The sequence below is a fragment of the Podarcis vaucheri genome (genome assembly GCF_965113315.1).
Source record: "Podarcis vaucheri genome assembly, chromosome: 3".
NCBI classification, from domain to species: domain Eukaryota; kingdom Metazoa; phylum Chordata; class Lepidosauria; order Squamata; family Lacertidae; genus Podarcis; species Podarcis vaucheri.
This window is the reverse complement of record NC_138761.1, coordinates 68733664-68751557: the sequence shown is the minus strand read 5'-3', so window position 1 is coordinate 68751557 and position 17894 is coordinate 68733664. Positions and strand designations below refer to the sequence as shown.

The 17894-nt window shown below is 39.7% G+C and overlaps 1 protein-coding gene across 6 annotated transcripts in view; it reads left to right on the top strand.

Moving 5' to 3' along the window:
* NKAIN2 (sodium/potassium transporting ATPase interacting 2) overlaps positions 1 to 17894 on the top strand; it is a gene marked incomplete at its 3' end in the record, with an annotated part of 446592 nt that overhangs the window by 221365 nt on the left and 207333 nt on the right. For 5 of the 6 annotated variants that reach the window (XM_082216183.1, XM_082216180.1, XM_082216178.1 and 2 more), the window contains one exon: positions 13993 to 14073. The exons of the other annotated variant lie outside the window; for it this stretch is intronic. In XM_082216183.1, the coding sequence (XP_082072309.1) occupies positions 13993 to 14073 (81 nt within the window). The remainder of the gene's footprint in view (positions 1 to 13992; positions 14074 to 17894) is intronic. 6 annotated transcript variants of the gene reach the window in all.

The following is a 17894-nucleotide window of genomic DNA, read 5'->3' as shown; positions in this document are numbered from 1 at the left end:
ATCAATATTTTAATTATGTGCATGTGCCTGGAAGGCCTTTGGCTACTGGGCAAACATTTAATTACTGTTAATAATGTTATTGCTGTTGCTACTGTGACTGCTATTATTACTAGACTATAATAATATAAGAAATAACATAAATGGAGATTAAATGAAGTTAAAGAAAGAAGAAAGGGACTGAATAGGTCTCATGAGGTTACAAATACAAGACATAATCTGTACAAGTGATTTTCTGTTACATCAATACTTCAGTGCCTGCTATATTTAATCCAAAGCAAGTTCTGAGCTTTGACTTTTTTTCACTAGGGAGCTTCTATAATATGGATCATATCATGTATTGGTCACATAAATAGCGCTATTGCTTGCTGTCCAATTTTGATTACTGTTCCATAGTTTCATGCCCTAGGTGCTTCCCCCATTGCACCCTAAGAGGACCATTGCAATATTGTTTATCATCTAGGATGGGCAACTGTTACTTGTTCTATTCCCACTCCCTTGGCTACTGCAATAAACTGGAATATTCTCCATATGACATGCAGAAGCCCAAAGCCTCCTGTTTCCTCTTCCCCACATGCTCCCATTCACTTGTTTTCTTCCAGGCAACAGCAACAAGCAACAAACCCTTAGTTTTCTTCCCAGAAAATTGTTTCTGTCTGGGCAATAAAAAATATCAATTTTACAGAAGGTTTAATGGATCTTGGCTCTGCTTGGCATGGTAGGGGCACTTAATGAAATCTGTGAGAGGCATATTTTGATTCTCAGCTTCAGTGAGTCCCACTTACACCCAGGGTAACACTGAATAATAATCAAATTTGAGAGCATCTTGACTGAAAACTGGGGACATAGAGGACAGAACCATTCAAACCCAAATGCTTCCAGTCATTTTTCAGTGAATATCAAATGCATTTCATGAGTAGTCTGTCCCTTCCCTTGTTGCACTACATTGAAAGGATATAGAAAGGATATAGTAAGCTGCCTTAACCAGGTCAAATTATTTTCCATTCTACCCTAATATTATCTGCCCTAACCAGGAAGGACTCAACACTGCTTCAGGCAGAAGTTTGTCAAATCTCTTGTTATCTAATCTTGCCAAAGATTGCATATTGGAGAGATCTTTTGCATGCAATGCATGTACTCTGCCACTGAGTTATGGTTCCTCCCTGTGTCACAGGACTATTTCCACACATCACTTGTCAGCAAACTGGCTTTGCCACAAGTGTCTGTTTGACAGGGGCCTGCAAAGAATTGTGGCTCACTGATTAGTCTATCTGTATGATGGTTACATTGTGCTGGAACGTCACTTACTTTTATTTCTCTACATTTTTATACCACTTGTTTGTAATAAAATGCCCAAAGCACTTTACAAAATGAATAAAAAAATAACATTGGTCAATTAAAAAAAACCTGTTTAAAATCAAGTATTTGAAACATGCAGTAAGCTAATACCAGATGAAAACACACAACAACTTCTAAACTATGGAAAACAATGTGCGAGGCAGCATTTTATATTGAAACTCATATTTTCTCATTTCTGCAAACCTCTTACCCTGGCACAAGAAACAGGTGGATGAAATGAGAGTTCACCAGGATAGTGATCATATTTTAACTGTTAATGAGGTATAGATGAAATATTCATATATATAGTAGAAACCTCTATTATTCTATCCGCCTAAAATAGCCTGCTCCTGACAGCTGTGTAAGTTTTGGGGCTGTCAGTGAGGAAATGTTAACATTTGGAATCGAAATTCTGTTCTTTGTGATACTCAAGGACAGTATAATTAAACCAATATATGTGCAAGTAACAGAGACCGCTTATGATCAGCTTAACAACACTCAGCATATTTCAGTTTTATGTCTTATTGGTTTATCTGATGCCACATTCCATCAGGAAATAATGAGCGTTGGTGAAAAGTTTTGCATAATTCTTCACCAAATAAGAAAAGTTTGGCTATGGTTATCAGTTTATTATTGTTAAATTACCAGGGTTCAGGGTCTAGTCACGTGACTACAGATTCAAGTTTGTAAATCTGTTTAACTTTCCTTGAATGAGTCCCAAAAGAAGGTACCAATTAGGTTAATAAAGAAATCCTTTTAGCTTTAAGCCCTGTTACTGAACATGTAAAAAGTGAACAGAATTGCATCCACTGTGTCAGCCCCCCATTTTATATGTGTGAGTAATTTCCCCCCTGTTTCTTATTGATGCAACTTTAGTGGAGAAGGACATTGGTCAAGATTCATAGGGGAGTTGGGAGTGGTGCCTCAAGGTCTTGAAGCACCTGCCCACATAACTGAAGTGGCTGGCAGAACCCACAAGAGCAGCTTGCACCACGGTGGACCTTAAGAGCTTGGCAAATCCCACATTGTGTCCCCATCAGACAGGCCGGGTGACTAATCAGCCAGAAGACAGGCTGCCTAATAATTTTTGCCCTATGCCAGATCAGCCTCTGGTAACCAATCAAGCTGTGGTCTTGTCTGACCCATAATGGCCTTTCTGTGCTCAATCATTGCTCCCTTGGATTTTGCCTAGCTGTGCATGCATGGTGAACAGAATACTGACAATCTGGAGATGACCTAAACCACAGGCCCTGAGATCCTTCCTTGGATGTTTACAATGTTTAAATGTATGTTCACATTTGAGGATGAAGGCCTAGTTTTAAAACCTTAGTCCCTGTATTTTTATAATTTGCATGTGAATTTTTAAAACACGGTCACCTCTACAAGTAGGTGATAAATTACACATACAGACACCATTTGTAGGATTGCCGACTAATTTCACACCTTTTAACTGCAATTAAGTGCTTGCTTCCAGCATGCTGAAAACGGAAATATCTTCCTGATAGCAATTCATATTTTAAAGACTGTTGGCTGGCACTACAGTGGGACAGTCCACCAGTTATGTTAAAAATAAGATCTTAATTCTGGGAAGCACTACAAGGTCTACATAATCAAGTGCCCTGCCCTGTGGCAAGATCTTTCCAGCATTGGCACCTATAGGCTCTCTGTATTATATAAATTGCCTGAGTTGCAGTTCTTATTCCAACTGCCCTTCCAATTAAATCTAATTGGAATAACTCATGATTAGTTCATCCAGGTTTATTCTCAGAACAATTTTGCAGAGCATATATTTACTTATTGCCAGAACAAAATCCCACTCAAGACTTCCTCTTTTGAAAGACAACATGGTAAAGAACTGTGTAGAGCTGACTCAAACGTTTGTGAGATTCGGCTTTTGTTTCAACACTTGCATAACTGATGAGGAAGAACCTTTTATCAAACTGCCAAGAAAATGGCCTTTCAAAAATTGTGATTCTGGGTATTCCAGCCTGGAATAAAAATGATGATGATGATATAATTGTTTTCCCACCCTTGCCCTAAGGTTCCAGGGTGGGTTACAACATTAAAACATTAATCACAGCTTAAGGCTACAGTGAACTGTACAGTGATTATTATCACTGAGTTATCACAATGGGGCATAGCTCAGAGAAGGTCTGAACCTAGGAAACAAGAGATCTGTACAGCCCCTAAGTTGCTGGGGGGCAATGTTCTGACATACACTTGTATAAATGGAGTCTATTTGTCATGGCTTCCAAACCTGGCCTCTTACAGTACACTGAGGAAGATACCAGTAGGGAGGACAGATAGACTGCTCCACTTGATGATCATCCTCAACAACGCCTTCCTTGGAGCCCTCTCAGCTGGAGAGGACCTAACTCTTGAACCTTCCTAGGACTCATAGAATGAAGCTGAAATAGCATTCCCATGCCTTGCACAATCTAGAAGTCAGTGTCTCCATACTTAGGCAAGAGCCCTTTAAGTCAGCACAACCAGCTCCTTGCGGAAGCAGGGCAACTACAGTACAGGACATGCCAACCTCCATAAGGCTACAAATAGGTCCAGCTCTTGATTTAGATGCCACCTTTGAAAACTCCAAAGCTCAAGCAGCAGGCCCAACTGGGAGCTGCCCAGGGTCCTGACCTATTAAGAAAGCCATGCTTCAAACCACTTGCCTCGCCAGACTTGACTTGTTTCTTGCTTCCACTTGCCCATAAGGTCCACAGAGCAGAAACTCTGGCTCTTTGGAGAACTTGGTCAGATAATTATAGGATTGTCCTATTTCAATTTTAGAAATTTGTCATTTGACATATTCAGAAATGGTTACAATTAATTTATTTTCCACTCCTAAGTAGAGAGATTGCAGTTCCTTTGTAGCCAGATCATTATATCCATGTATTGCATTTTTTAAAAGTCCTTGTTAAACTGAATCTGAAAGTTTAAAAGCAACATTCTATTATGAACCCATTTTACCCCTAAATTATCTCTACCTGTGTGGATTCTCTTCCATCCACCAAAGCTTCAATGGTTTTCTTACTTCCAGCTGTATTTATTTCTCACCTTTTATAATTGCTTCTCTTCCCCCTCCCCCTTCTTTCTACTAATCAGTACACACATTACCAGTATGGCTCTAGCTTTCAAGTATCAATACACAATCAGATTTCTATTTATTGTATCTATCCACAAGCTGCTTGCATTAGTAGAAGGATATGATGTTTTATTAGTATTCCAAGAAAGATTGGAAAGTGAGTTAATTACTGGGAAAATCCTTAAGATGTGTACTCAGGAGCATCCATTGCATCTCTGGCTGAAGAGGAGAAACAATCCTTTGCTATGGCTAAAGGAAATAGGGGAGTGGGGCTTCCCTAGCATTGGACTTGATTGTTCCAGCCTCGTGTGTGTAGGAGGGATCACTTTAAATGCTTCTGAGCATACCCTTTCCCCCCATATAAGTGAATGGCTACAATGTGCTCCTGGGAACCTATTTCAGAGGTAGCCAAACCTCTCCTATCTCCACTGACACTGGACATCTGACTCCCGCTGGCAGAGATTCCATTGGGGGCAAAGCATTTGTGGATTTAGGACTGCATTGTGTCTTCCCCTCTCCCAGTGGATCTTTACTGTAAAGCTTTTTAGGTCTGTGTTGTGTTTATAAATTTATGCAGTGACTGACACCAATCCAATTCCTAAATGGCAGGAATCTTGCTGAACACTCCAGGAATACAGATGTATGCTAATCATAATGATGAATGCAACTGCCTTTTCCTGCAACACAGGCCACTTTAAATGCTCATAGCCCTGTAAGTCTACACGTGCATTTACTACGGTCCTGTTCAATGTATGCCTCATCCTAGGATTCCAGCTTTAGATTTGCACATTATAATAGGAAGCATTTAAGATTTTGTTGTTACCTAGTCAAATTCATCTTGGCTCTAAAGTAGGCCACAGTAATATGAATCTCTCATATCATGTATGAATAAATGGTGGCTAAAGTACAGCTAATGTTTTGTTTATCCAGCATCAAATTACTGGTGTCCTAGGACTGTGTGACCCTGTGAGTGCAGAACTGATGTGATAAATGCATTTGCTGCTTCCTTCAAGTGAAATTAGTTTTCATGAAAGAAGCCAGTTTGGGGGCATTAGAAAATGAATCATGGTTTTATCTCCTGAATATTAGCACAGCATGTCCCCGCCTCCCTTGCTCTCTAGCATATGTATCAAAACCTTGGCAAAGGAAGAGGCACACCAGTTCAGCCTTCCTTCCTAGTGTTCATTTATGCAAATTCACCATGACCAAATATTTCAATCTTTGGCCTGTCTGCCACATCCAATCTAATCACAGCAGTTTCTGCTACAGAACTCATTACACTGGTGCAAGTGCTTTATAAAATTATAAGTCAGCAAAATGTGAAAGTGATTTGGCTTATAACAACATCTTCCTTTTTTCAACTGCATCCATTATATTACCAATTATAATTTATTTACATATTTGCTTTTCTGTTACCTCTTTCCTATTGTTGCCCTTTTCATTTCTAATACCTTCCTTTGTGGACAGCTGATCATCATTAAAACCACCCAAACTTTTTTTCTCAATGTGATGGTTGTTGATTTAATAACAAGACACAGTATTTAGTTTGTTTGCCATGTTGTTGTTGTTGTATTGTTTAAACACACACACATATATATGTTGTTGTTGTTGTTTAGTCAGAAGCAGAGCGCCCCCCGCACCTGGCAGACATCCGCAGCGTGGGGAGCCTTATAGGAGTTCCCCGCAGGGCTCCCCATGCTGCGGATATCAGCCTGCCACTCGGCGGGCGGGGCACCCTGATGCAGAGCGCCCCTCGTGCGGGGCAGACATCGGCCAGCCCCACAAGCTCGGGGGACAGCAGGGAGGCGCAGCGCCGCCATCCCGCTGTTCCTCGACCTGGTTCGGTTTCCCCGACCTGCTTTTGGGGGGGAAATAAAGGGGGGGAAATTCCTTTATTTCCCCCCCCAAAAAATAGGTGCGTCCTATGGGACGGAGCGTCCTATGGGACGAAAAATACGGTATATGATATATATTTCCTAAATATATTTCTAATATTGACATGGAAAATACAGTACTAAAATGCTTTCCAGCTTTCCATTTTAATTATTGAAAGACATGTGGGTAAATTAGGTGAGTTGCATTTTACTGAAGTAGTAAGAATGCTTGAGTCAGGACTTTGAATTTATGGATTCATTGTTGAATCTTTTTTTTTTTTAAGTCACATTTTTCTCTTTGAGATCTAAAGCACTTAAGCATGTTTAAGTGTGAAATAATGTTATTTTTCCTAAACTGAGTCTGAACTTTTGGCTGTTTTGTTTGACAAAGAAGAGACAAATACATATTGAAACACTTTACATATTGATATCATTAAATCAATAGGGTCCATTTGAAGAGCAATTAATATTTGCCCCCAAAACAAATGCAAAAATCAGCCTTCATCTCAAAATGGGTTGACTATTAAGTCACAAGGGAATTCCTTATAACATTTGTTAGGAATTCTGACAAGGGAAGGCAACCACACTAATTTGTGCTGCTAAATTGCTGTGGAAAAAAACTGCCCTGTTTGTATGATTGTGGTGCTTGCAAATGAATCAATAAAGCCATCAAAACTGCTCAGGCATTTGGCCACAAAGCAACAGGAGTTTAAAGATAAAGCTATAGATTTTCTTTCAAAAGGACATTACAAGAATATAAGAAGGTTTTTAAAAAAATAATAATGAAAAATGAGTTTACAGTATCAGCAAGAGAAAATAAAGGATACATAGCTGATTTCTCTCTTCCAGCCCCTTGTCCTCAAGTGTAAGCACATGCTGCCATTGCCATACACAAATGGGGTTGTATCCAACAGTTGCTCAGTTGATGCTAAGGCTTCCATCAGTGGAACAGGAAGGGAATCAAATATGATGCAGGGGGACCTTCCAGATTTAAAGGGGCACAGAAACTGCAGGGGGAGGGAAAGTTGTTGAAAACTGCTTTTCTCCCTATTTTGCTGATGGAAGCCTTACCCTCAGCTGAATTACACCATTGAATACAACACAGTTTGTTTAAAAAGGTTCAAGGTGCAGTCACAAGTATACAAAGCCTTCGCCACCAATGGCTCTGATGTATGCACTCAGTTGTCAGGGAAGAATCTTATTCATTAAGTAGAGAGTCAGCTTCTTACCTGTAGGAATCAGGAGATCCATTTTTAGAAGGGAGAAGATCTAGCAGTCTGTCCTAGCAACCTTAGCACAATTTGGTATGAAGTAGTTTGCAGACCAGTATTACCCATCAGAACAAAAGCTGGAAATGGGTCATTTTTAAAAAGCGAATCTTTGCTATTGAAGTCAGTGACAGCCAGCCAATCCGCCAATCCATTTTTGCTCCAACATTAGCCTTTAATTCTATCAAGATGCTTGAAGAAGTGACCCCTTCCATTTGAATTTTACCCGTTTGATGTTTAAAATATGGGTACATTCAAAACTGCTGTGAAAATTGTAACTTAAATTTTCATATGTATAATGTACATTTTTTACATACATTATCAGTTATATTATTTATTATTATATATTTCATTTATGAAGCATTTCCTATGAAGCCTCTCATGGCGAGTTCACAGTACAATAAAAACTTATCTAGAACAATTGTATATATAAAAACAATTTGAAATTCAGTTCAAATACCCACTGGAATAGAAATGGCCACTTCTTGAAAGAAGGAGGTCTTCAGCGGGCATTGAAAAAATCATAGAGGTATGGTGCCTGTCTGAAATGTTACAGGACAGAATTCCAAAAGATAGATGATGCCACACTGAAAGCTTGATTCTGACATTGTGTGTCATGGACCTCCTGATACGATGGTATCTGCAGGATCTCCTCTCCTGCTGAGCACAGGGATCCGTTGGGTATATTATTAAAGGGATGAGATTTTGTGTAGTTATCTTAGCGGTTGTAAGTACTAGCACCTGGAACTTAGCTCACCAAGTTGTAGCTTCCATTAATATTTTTATACAAATTTACTTTTCTCCAGTTCAGCAGGCAGTAAAACACAATGGACAGGAAAGAAATTTTCAGCAATTTCCCCTCCCTCTGCAGGAACAAATAAGTGTGGTTGGTTGAAATAGTAGAGCCATGAAACCAGATCCTCAGATACTTAAAAGAGTCAGCATGTTCTAGTCTTATGGTCATCAGTGGTTCAGGAATGCTTTCCTTGGCCTTTCTTTTTGAAAAATTCATAACCTTTGATTTTCATCATTAATTGTTTGAAATTCATTTCTACAATAATATGCAAATCCAAGTAGTAATCTAGTTATCAGTGTTCTGACTGGTTGCAACAGCGGGCTATTTAAACAGCCAGCATTATTTATTACTATGTCCCCAATGCAGTTTACAGATTCAATAAAACAATCCATCAATTAAAAGGGTAAACCAAATGCCAATAAAACCACCATAAAATAGATCATTGCAGTACTTTTTCCACCCAGTGCTTCAGGATTTGCATAAGCCTTTACCCATCACCAGTTTTCCTATTGCTGTTGAAATCCCCATGAGAACCAGTGATGGGTCTCCATCACTGAGCAATTCCTTTGTTACCAGTAGTCTTGCACACCTGTAAAAGACCCAGACAATTAACTGATAGTATGATGCACAGATGTGGAATGTGCTGTAACATGTATCCTAAGGTTGTTGTTTTTTACTTATGCATAAGTCTCATGGAGTTGAGTGGAGGTTATCCCAAAATAAGTGAACATAGGTTTGCAGCCCAACCCATTCTGCAACCCATTGCAGTGTCAAACAAAGCTTCCTTTCCCATTTCAGCACCTTATTCATAAGTTTTTCTTCTGTTATTTGTCTTTGGTTTGTTCTGCCTTCAGTTCTATTGCCTTTGCATGTAGGTGCTTCAGCAGCATTCTATTGTTCTTCTGTTCAATAGCATCTTCATTTTATGTTGCTATAATAAATTATTGCTTGCAGTTTCACAAAAGTGGTTGAGAAATGCAAAGGAACGTTGTACACCGGTGTTTTGAGCTTGTCGGGGGGGGGAACCTACTTTGTGCAAAAGAACTGGCAAGGTTATGGATGCTGCCTGTCAAAGGCCATTACTTGGCGCTAAGACCCAGTCAAACACTCCAACTGACTGATGAGTGGGCACCAGGCCATCAAAGCAGATGAACATGAGTGTGCAGAGCCAAAAGACAATGTATGTGCATCAAGTGTAAATGTTGATGGCAGGTTTCCCAGCCAGTGTCTAAGCTTATGCATCTGTAGTTACAGAAATGCCAGGCTTGTTCTGGATTAAATTTTCAAACAATTAAAAGGAATGCGGGCAGGGGAGGAAATGTTTTTTAAAGCAGGCCTGGGTAGAAAAGTGAAAATAGAGACGGTTTAATGTTGGGGATCTCATCTGCTAAATTCTCTCAGAGACACTTCCGCAGGTTGAGCCACAACCAAAATTACTATTGACTGGATATTATTCAATCAATAGTAAATTGACTGAATAATTGACTAAGCCTAGTCTTAAAATCTTTTTAAGCTTCCTGCTGAGCTGTGTTGATATGCCAAATCCCTAGTACAGAAGCTCATTGGGTCTGATGGCCTCATCTTCATAGCACAGTGAAGATTTTTCTGGTTGGTTTTTGCAGACTGTTGGCTTTAAAGTATTTTTCAATGCAGAGCCCTTTTAATGATAGACATTCACATTTTGCAAAACCACAGGTAGACTTTCTCTCCATTGTCATGGGGGATGGAATGCAGGATTCATTTCAAACATGTTATTTTCAAACGGGTTGGCTTCCTCTCCTATCAGGGTTGCCAGCCCAGGCTTTGAAACTGTTTCTTTAAAAGCAATGAACCCTAAAAAGTAATATCTAGAAAGAAAACTGCCTAGCCAATTCCTATTGTTTACAGAAATTGTGGCGTTTCAAACATTTTACTTTGGACTGAGAATGTTAAAGACTAGTTTTCTCTTTATGAGTGCTATCTTGTTCCTATGGATCTTTTTAAAGCACAGTGGTGCGGCATAAGACTGGCATACTCAATACTTTATATTTGCACAATCTCTTTTTAATTAATAATTAACTTATATTTCTGTCCTTTGCAGAAATAACGTAAGAGCTGCATTGCTGGCTCATATAGTCCAACATTGTCTCTTCAGTTGACAGTCTAAGTCCTAATTTCATTCATTCATTCATTCATTCATTCATTCATTCATGTATCATTTCTATATGTTCAGCTCTTCAAACTACTTTCTAGTTTCCCAATTCATTATTGCAATTACTTTTATACCCTCTTCCCTTTTCATTCCACCAGCTACACTTGCATCATTTCCTCCCAGTGTTGCTCATGCCTTTTATAATCTGTGGCATACCTTTGCTTTTATTTTATAATAACCTCACATCTCATACCAAGTGAGTTGGAAGCAGGGTCCTAGAAAACACAAGAGAAGACTGAGCTGGTGATGGCAAAGGCAGGAATGTTCAATGAGCTGGTGACTGGGAGGCAAACAGACGGTTCATCAGGCAGTATAACAGCTGGGTGGGAGCCTGTTGACTCCTCCTGTCACCTGATCCTTGCTGGGCTGACAGCTATGATCTGCCAAGGTGGCTCAGGGATAACTATCTTCCAGAGCTGCCAGAGTCACTAGTTTGAGACTTCTGGTCCCTTAACAAATAAACAGGAAATGAGAGAGGGGGGGGAGATGAGCCTAAGGAAGGGAACAGCAGCAAGCTGAATCCTGCAAAAGATTCCATGAACACTACAGAGGTTCAAGCAGTCTTTTGTAAATCTTGCTAGTCATATTTTATCTCATCATGCTGAATGCTGGCAAGCTTGTTGAATCCCTGCCTAACTTTCCCAAAGTTCAGGACCCTCTGCAGTCTCTCTAGTCTTGAGACTTCAAAGCTTACTTTCAACCTCTCCTTTCTGAGACAGTTTCTCATTTCATTTGGAAAATGACAGTGTTGGGTTTTCTCAACCACTGTCCGCATGTGTGCATGATGAACTTGATAGTATTGTGGTTACTCCCTCCCCCCCCCATTGGTGCTGTAGCTCTTGTATCATTCCCTGCCTTGCGCTCTTGAGCATTTGGCTTGAGAATTCTGTTTATGAGGATCCAACACAGTAGCTGAGCTATAGTGATTAAAACAGTAAAAAGATATGGGTCAAAAATATGTCTTGTATTATAGCAATCACTTCTCATGCAGTGATAGAATACTGCAACCATCATTGCATGTTTTCTTCCAGACTGAAGGGATTTGTAAGTGTTTACCGTACTTCTAAGAAAACAACTTGTTGGGGTACCTAAAGCACTCCTGTCTAATGTTGCTAACTTTCACTTAAGCATAATGGTCCTAGCCTGAGCATTTAAAAAATACAGACACAAAGAGTATTTGATGGAGACATTGTTGATATAATTGCAGTTATCTCATGATAACTTGGGTGTGCAACAAGCTATTATCCATTATGACACAATCAGTCACTGATGGATTGTTGCTTTGTATTAAACAATTTGCCCAAGAACAAGAGCCATACTAGGGGACAATAAGCTTTTTAGAGCTAGGCTATTACCTATTGCATGATGAGTATCACACACTCCAAATATCTTTAATAACCATGGCAGCCTGTGTTTTCTGTTCCATAGTAGAATTCTGCTCCTATTTTTGCCTTGAGAAATGTTAGCTATTGTCTACACATGTGCACGACAATTATTCACATTTCAGCTATCTCACACACAGCCGTTCAGGTGTGTCAGAGTTGTTTGAATTCTAGCACATGGGCCTCAGAATGAATATCCATTGAACTGCTTCCTTTTCATCCTCTCCTTCATAAGAACATAACAGTCCTGCTGGATCACACAGAAATAGGATCTTGGCCGTATGCCATGCCATTTTCCTCTGTGAAGCTATAGCTAATAAAATGTTACAGTCATCATACGTTCTGGGTTGGTGACCCTGCTTCAACTATGCTCTTCTGGTTACAGCTATATGTGCAATTGATGAAAATGCCATGCTTTTGTGTAACATGGGGCCACCATGTTCTGCCATGATGGGAATGGGTTTTGGAATCAGGCATTATCCCCTATTTCCTCTGATGTCTATACACTGAGGAGATTTGAAGCTTTTGCTTTGGTTTTTGATTAGCTACACTTTAATAACAGTTTGAGGTCTGGATATAATTCTAATCTTAACTATGCTTTGTTGAACAAGCCTGCTACATGTTTTGAAGTTGGCTTGTTTCAACAAACCATAGTTAAGATTAACCACAATTTGTTTGGTTCAAACAAAATAGCAAACTATGGTGAATCAAAAACTGTGACCAAATTGGAACAAAATGATTTTCATTGAATTGTAGAACAAGAACTACTATTCTTATCAAAACACAATAGGCTGGGTTCAGACTTGCCTGAGATCCAATGGAAACTTCCACTGCAGGAAGAGGGAGGTTATCTTTACAAATACCAACTTTCTCCTATAGCCTACAGCTTCAACCCCCCCCCCCCCGTTGTTCCAAGTTTGGAGACTTCTGGAGCAGCATTTTAGTGGTGAGGAGGCACAGGCAGAATGCAAAATAACTCTCCCCTTCCTCCACAATGAAGCTCCTATGCTGGTCTGGATCTAGTTATTCCGCCCGCACACAAACACACTTTTATGCAAAGATTGCATTTACAATATAACATATGGTACACACAGCAATTTATTATTATGAAAAAGGATGTCAAAATGTGGAAGGTGGTCAAAAGCAAAAGCACTGGAATGACCACAGAAATATGAGCTATCAAACCAATAAAAAGAATTTAATGATGACAGTGTGTAAAATTAAACTAAATGGGATATAATAGCATTGAATAACTAAAACACAGACACAGTGTTTAACATGGATAGAACAACAAAGAACATTTACTAAATAACAAAATGAGGATGCATAGCCTTATGGCTGTGTTTATAGTAGCTTGGAAAACAATTTTCCACATAAGTGATATAATGGGCCTGTATAATCAATTTAATTATTGTGAAAATGAGGCACATTAGCATAAAGCCCCCCCCCCCAATTTAGTCTTGTAGAAATATCAGAGGTTGTTTTGGAGTTTTTGTTTGTTTGTTTTGGCAAAGACTCTAGCAAAGAAATAAAAAGGGGTACATAAAAGGTTGGTCCATGAATGTAGATGCAATGGAGAGAAGAAGGAGGGTTACAAGGAATAACAGAAAGCTGTGCTAAATATGGAAGTCCTGCCCCTGTCCTCCTTACACTGTTAGAAACTCTCCGTTGACCTAGTTTCTGAATTTCTACACCTGTATCAGGCAGTTTTAGAATTTCAAATATTCATCTGCAGCTATGGCACTTAGAAATATAGAACTTCTTTGCCATAAATACTGAGATCCTTAGCTTTATATTACACTAAAGTCTTGCCACAAGCTGCAGTTCTATGTAACATGACATATTAATACCCCTACAAGTTTTATAAAACCAGCAGCTATAACTAGTTTGTTCCGAGTGGAATGGAAATATTTTCTTTTATGAATGAAACTCCACATAGCTTTAATGCATCGACAATACTAGGGTGTTGTTGTCATTTGAGATTTGTAGTTTAAGCTTAATTTAAACACTGCTGATTTTGGGATTCATGATGCATTATTCCTTTTTCCCTTTTTTTTACAGTATGCTGTCTGGTTAGTCCTCTGGGTTACATGGAATGTATTTGTTATCTGCTTCTACTTGGAGGCTGGGGACCTATCAAAGGTAATTTGCCATCTGATATATCTAAGCCAACTGATGCTAACACCCTCCGAATTCTGAGGATGTTGCTTTGTATCTATTTAATCTCCTTCCATTTTTTTTAAATGAAGAAATCACCTTGGGAACAATGAATAAATTGCATGCCTTTTGCTGTGCATGTCCTAAATTGTTGCAGAAATCATGTAGGTCTACAAGCTACTTACGTGATTTTGTGCAATTTAGGGTGTGTGTGTGTGTTTGTGTGTGACTTCTGATGTGAGAAATTTCATAGATCTCATACTTTCATTTAATGAGAACTTCATATCTGTAGTTATCAAAGCTGACAGTTAATCAAAGGATAAATACATTTGTATTATGTAGCTTACTGCTTTCTGGTTCCTTTATAGAGTTGTGAACCTAATGTGAAAACATAAAATAGTTTTGCAAGAACTGAGGCATGATAGTGAGCCAAAGCATTGGAGTGTTACGTTCTCTATTCCTTGACCCCTTGTTAAGATTATTGAGATGGGCTGATTAGTCTGTGATATAAAGGATATTTAAAGGAGTGAAAGTTTTGGTTGTATCTTATATTGTATGTGATTTCAGTGGACTTCCTTTCCCAAATGTAGAAGACACCTGTGGCTGAACAAGAAGTATGGTTTCCCAATAGTGCTCTTCTGCCTTGAGTTTTATTAGAGAACATAAACACCTGCCTCCTTTAGTATATATTCTACTGCATCTCAATTTACTTGATGCTCCATCATTTCCACGCTGTAGGACAATAAGCCATGATCTGGCTTGTGTAGTCTGAACCCATGGCTTCTTCCTCTCCAAACAAGCCACTAGCAAAAGTTAAGGTTTGTTCTTAGCTACAGAAAACAATGGGATCTAAATCTGAATGCTGGTGGCTTACTGCATTTTGTTACCATTATCACAAAAGTAATGTAAAGTTAGTGCATATGTTTCTTTCCTGGAAGTAGAGACATCTGAGGACATTGGTCTTTGCAAATTCCAGTATAAACCAACCTGATCCACATGTCCTGGACTAATTTCAAGATTGGTTTAACAATCAAACCCTCTTCCCAAGGAACTCTGAGAATTGTCACTCTGCGAGGGGATAGGTGTCTCCTGACAACCCTCAATGCCCTTAGCAAACTACAGTTCCCAAGATTCTTTGGAGGAAGCTATAGCTGTTTAAAACGGTTTGATATTGCCATAAATGTAAAGTGCAGATGGGGCCTAGGTTGTTGAGTTCAATAGCTTCTCCTTTGTCACATATCTTTACATATTTCTGAAACTCCCTGGTAACAGCTGTATCACTGGATGCTGACCTATTCCTGATGTCCTCAATCACCAATCCATCACAGGCCTGCAGAGATTAGAATGTTAATATAAAATGTCAGTACAATATAAGATGGTGATAGAAATAATCTAAAAATGTAGAATATGATTTGACCTAGCTGTAAACCAGCAACCGTCTTGGCTATGAAACTCTAGTATGCATGTTGCAGAAAATATTCAGGCTAGCAATGAGGTAAACTGTGAATTTCATCTAGAAGAGCATCTGTTAGATTGTCTCATAGATATCTCATTGAATTCTTTGCATTACTTGAATTTGCAGCTGAGAATAAATATGACATCAAATGTGTAATGGCACTCCTGAGCATTTCCTCCTGCTGGGAAAGGAAGATTGAATCTTTAAAAAAGAAAGATATTGCACTGAATTAGCTCTAAATAGAGAATAAAAAGTAACCTTTAGGGAAGCATAGGGCTAAGCATTATCTTACACGAGGGACATGGCTGAGGTTGTAAACCATGAGAGATAATCTTGCACAAGATGGTTTTAGGAATTGCTAAATAAAAATTACAGTCTAATAATTGCCCAGCTGGGTATACTTTGTTGTATATGGGTATGATTTATGGCTCTCTGCCACATAAAATATTTGTGGGGGTGGGGAGAGGTATGTTTTGAGGCTTACTTCTCTTGCCTATGTACGACTGGTTTTCTGTCATTACTCAGTAATATCAAGATGCCAACAACACATTTCAAGCTACTGGCATATCTTCTGTGGAGAAGTTTACTAATGGCTGCTTCCTTCGCCTTGGCTGCTTCCTTCCCCTTGTCACAGAGGTCATGTCATTTTTTACAGCTGCTCTTTATTGAAGTGAAAAGAGCCCTGATAACAATAATGGGCTATTCAGAACGATGAGATTACCACCTCCTCATAAGATTGAAGCAGTTAAAGAACTGCCAGTGAGGAGCCTAGCAGAGCTGTTCACATCACATTATAGCCTGGGACAGATACATAGTTTGAAGTTTGGCAGTGGACTCAGAACACTTCATGTCATTGTGTCACTGTTAATGTCTTACCTATGACAGCATGGCTTTCACAGCCTGTCAAAATTATTATGATCATGTAGCCTGGTGACAAAAAGAAGGACAAAAGATATGTTTTAGAAAGCCACTCTATACACATAAAATTTGCTGTCAGGAATTCGTATCACCCAGAGCATATCCTGTTACACAAGTACTGTTAAGTCACTAGTCACCATGTTGCCACCACCTCAGTCATTTTTCTGCCTTACTTAGTAGAAACAGACTAATTTACTATTTTTAAAATGTTATTTTTTAAGACAGAATTTATTTCTAGTTCACAAACTGGATTCAAAGGAGGTGCATCTGGTGCCCTTACTTCAAAGAATTACAGGTTGGTGTGGAGGACTCCCTGGTCCTGAATGGGGTAACTGTGCCCCTGAAGGACCAGGTGCGCAGCCTGGGAGTCATTTTGGACTCACAGCTGTCCATGGAGGCGCAAGTCAATTCTGTATCCAGGGCAGCAGTCTACCAGCTCCACCTGCTACGCAGGCTGAGACCCTACCTGCCCGTGGATTGTCTCACCAGAGTGGTGCATGCTCTAGTTATCTCCTGCTTGGACTACTGCAATGCGCTCTACGTGGAGCTACCTTTGAAGGTAACCCAGAAACTACAACTAATCCAGAATGCGGCAGCTAGACTGGTGACTGGGGGCAGCCGCCGAGACCACATAACACCAGTCTTGAAAGACCTACATTGGCTCCCAGTATGTTTCCGACCACAATTCAAAGTGTTGGTGTTGACCTTTAAAGCCCTAAACGGCCTCGGCCCAGTATACCTGAAGGAGCGTCTCCACTCCCATCGTTCTGCCCAATAGCTGAGGTCTAGCGGCGAGGGCCTTCTGGTGGATCCCTCATTGCGAGAAGCAAAGCTACAGGGAACCAGGCAGAGGGCCTTCTCGGTAGTGGCGCCCGCCCTGTGGAACGCCCACCCATCAGATGTCAAAGAGATAAACAACTACCTGACATTCAGAAGACATCTTAAGGCAGCCCTGTTCAGGGAAGTTTTTAATGTGTGACATCTTAGTCTATTTTTGGTCTTTGTGGAAGCCGCCCAGAGTGGCTGGGGAAACCTAGCCAGATGGGTGGGGTACAAATAATAAATTATTATTATTATTATTATTATTATTATTATTATGCAGAAGTTTCTAGTTCAATTGGTCAGAGAAAGCCCAAGCAACCAGATGGGATTTTGCTACATGAATTCTGCACCAGCTGCAGCTTCCAGACCATTCTCATGGTAGCCCTGTACAGAGTTCAGTAATTCAAATAGAACATCAGCAATGGATTAATTTTATTGTTTAAAAGTTTTGATATCAGTTCCTTGATGTCAGCGCCCTACACATGTAGGTTTTACCTTTTCACACATGTTCAACTCATGGACATCAAGGGGGGGCTATTGGGATGGGGCTACCTAGATCTGCCCAGCTCATATGTTGATTTTAACATGAAAGCTAGCTTCTGAAAAGGAC